The sequence below is a fragment of the Callorhinus ursinus genome, unplaced genomic scaffold, assembly GCF_003265705.2.
Source record: "Callorhinus ursinus isolate GAN/ISIS: 27379988/994484 unplaced genomic scaffold, GSC_fseal_2.0 scaffold1, whole genome shotgun sequence".
Lineage (NCBI taxonomy): Eukaryota > Metazoa > Chordata > Mammalia > Carnivora > Otariidae > Callorhinus > Callorhinus ursinus.
Window position 1 is genome coordinate 117,019,353 of NW_027397063.1, and position 2,744 is coordinate 117,022,096.

General features: G+C 55.9%; 1 protein-coding gene across 1 annotated transcript; it reads left to right on the forward strand.

The window, feature by feature from the left end:
• Nucleotides 1-258: 258 nt before the first annotated feature.
• LOC112822732 (serine/threonine-protein kinase PLK1-like) lies at nt 259-2,334 on the forward strand. Its single transcript, XM_073882941.1, is given in 3 exon segments — nt 259-1,006; nt 1,219-1,385; nt 1,388-2,334. Coding segments are annotated over 3 exon segments (1,815 nt in total). The 3' UTR covers nt 2,288-2,334.
• The last annotated feature ends 410 nt before the right edge of the window (nt 2,335-2,744 follow it).

Here is a 2,744-nt window from a genome sequence, read left to right on the forward strand (position 1 = left end):
AAACTCTACTCCTTTGCTGAATTGGAGGGAATTTTCTACTACCTGCTGCAGGAAAGCATCCCTGGGCTGGAGGAGATATGTCAGGAAATAATGGAAGGGGAGGGACTCTCTTGAGATAGCAAGGCAAAGGAGGAGTTCATGGAAGAAGATAAAGGATTCATGAAGGAGCCTGGGCTTAAGTTATAAAGACATGGAGGAGCGAAGCGGTGCCAAGCCTCTGCTCAGACCCTGCTAGGTCTGCGGAGCAACTCCAGGAACATGAGTGTGGCGGCAACAGCAGGGAAGCTGGCACGGACACCAGCCGACCCAGGGAAAGCCGGGGGCCCCGGAGTTGCAGCTCCCAGGGTCCCGGCAGCCGCTCCGCCGGCGAAAGAGATCCCGGAGGTCCTAGTGGACCCACGCAGCCGGCGGCGCTACCTGCAGGGACGCTTTCTGGGGAAGGGCGGCTTTGCTAAGTGCTTCGAGATCTCGGACGCTGACACTAAGGAGGTGTTCGCTGGCAAGATCGTGCCCACATCGCTGCTGCTCAAGCCACATCAGAAGGAGAAGATGTCCATGGAGATATCCATTCACCGCAGCCTCACCGACCAGCACATCATAGGCTTCCACGGCTTTTTCGAGGACAACGACTTCATATTCGTGGTGTTGGAGCTCTGCTGCCGGAGGTCTCTCCTGGAGCTGCACAAGTGGAGGAAAGCACTGACTGAGCCGGAAGCCTGCTACTACCTTCAGCAAATTGTCCTTGGCTGCCAGTACCTGCACCGAAACCGGGTTATTCACCGGGACCTCAAGTTGGGCAACCTTTTCCCGAATGAGGATCTGGAGGTGAAAATAGGGGATTTTGGACTGGCAACCAAAGTGGAATATGACGGGGAACGCAAGAAGACCCTGTGCAGGACTCCTAATTACATAGCTCCTGAGGTGCTCAGCAAGAAAGGGCACAGTTTCACGGTGGACGTGTGGTCCATTGGGTGTATCATGTATACATTGTTAGTGGGCAAACCACCTTTTTTTTTTTTAAAGATTTTTATTTATTTATTTGACAGAGAGAGAGATAGCGAGAGCAGGAACACAAGCAGCGGGTGTGGGAGAGGGAGAAGCAGGCTTCCTGCCGAGCAGGGAGCCCGATGTGGGACTCGATCCCAGGACCCTGGGATCATGACCCGAGCCGAAGGCAGACGCTTAACGACTGAGCCACCCAGGCGCCCGGCAAACCACCTTTTGAGACCTCTTGCCTCAAAGAGACCTACCTCCGGATCAAGAAGAACGACTACAGTATTCCCAAGCCCATCAACCCTGTGGCCGCCTCCCTCATCCAGAAGATGCTTCAGACAGATCCTACTGCCCGCCCCACCATTCATGAGCTGCTCAGTGACAATTTCTTGTAACCTCCGGCTACATCCCCACCCGGCTGCCCATCACCTGTCTCACCATTGCACCCCGGTTTTCCATCACTCCCAGCAGTCTGGACCCCAGCAGTCGGAAGCCTCTCACGGTCCTCAATAAAGGTATGGAGAACCCCATGCCCGAGTGGCCCCGGGAAAAAGAGGAGCCAGTGGTCCGGGAGACCAGTGAGGTGGTTGACTGCCACCTGGGTGACATGCTGCAGCAGCCACACAGCGTCAATGCGTCCAAGCCCTCAGAGTGGGGGCTGGTGAGGCAAGAGGAGGCTGAGGATCCCGCCTGCATCCCCATCTTCTGGGTTAGCAAGTGGGTGGACTATTCGGACAAGTACGGCCTCGGGTACCAGCTATGCGACAACAGCGTGGGGGTGCTCGTCAATGACTCGACACGCCTGATCCTCGACAATGACGGCGACAGACTGCAGTACACAGAGCGCGATGGCACAGAGTCCAACCTCACCGTGAGCTCCCATCCCAACTCCCTCATGAGGAAGATCACTCTCCTGAAGTATTTCCGGAACTACATGAGTGAACACTTGTTGAAGGCAGGTGCCAACATCACACCCTGGGAAGGCGATGAGCTCAGCCGGCTACCCTACCTGCGCACCTGGTTTCGCACCCGCAGCGCCATCATCCTGCACCTCAGCAATGGCTGTGTGCAGATCAACTCCTTCCAGGACCATACCAAACTCATCCTGTGCCCGCTGATGGCAGCCGTGACCTACCTTGCCGAGAGGTGGGACTTCCGCACGTACCACCTGAGCCTGCTGGAGGAGTACGGCTGCTCCAAGGAGCTGGCCAGCCGGCTCCGCTACGCCCGCACCATGGTGGACAAGCTGCTGAGTTCCCGCTCGGCTGCCAGCCGTCTCAAGGCCTCCTCGTAGGCCTTCCTCCCCTCCGGACTGGCACCCCCTCTCACCCCCGCAGCACCTTGGCCCGCACTGGTTAGCAACCCTTGTGCCGTTTTCTAGAATGTGCCCCCCAGCCCTGGGGGCTGGGGAGGGTTCCACATCCTGGCTGGTGGGGGTCGCCGTGTTAAGTTATTTTTGTACGTGTTCGGGTGTGGGTTCTACAGTCTCTTGCCCTTCTCCCTCAGCCCCACCATATGCATTGTACAGAATACCGCTCTTGAATCCGGGACTGCCCTTTCCTTGACTTTATATACATTAAACAATCTTCAAAAAAAAAAAAAAAGTTATAAAGACATTTCCCTACGTGGAATTATTTGACAAGAGAATCATGGGAAAAGATGGAAGGAGGACTAGACTTGAGCCCCAGCCCTCGAGGGAGAAGGAAGGTCAAAGTGGAAAGAGGTTTCGTGTAGCCAGAACCACACAATCA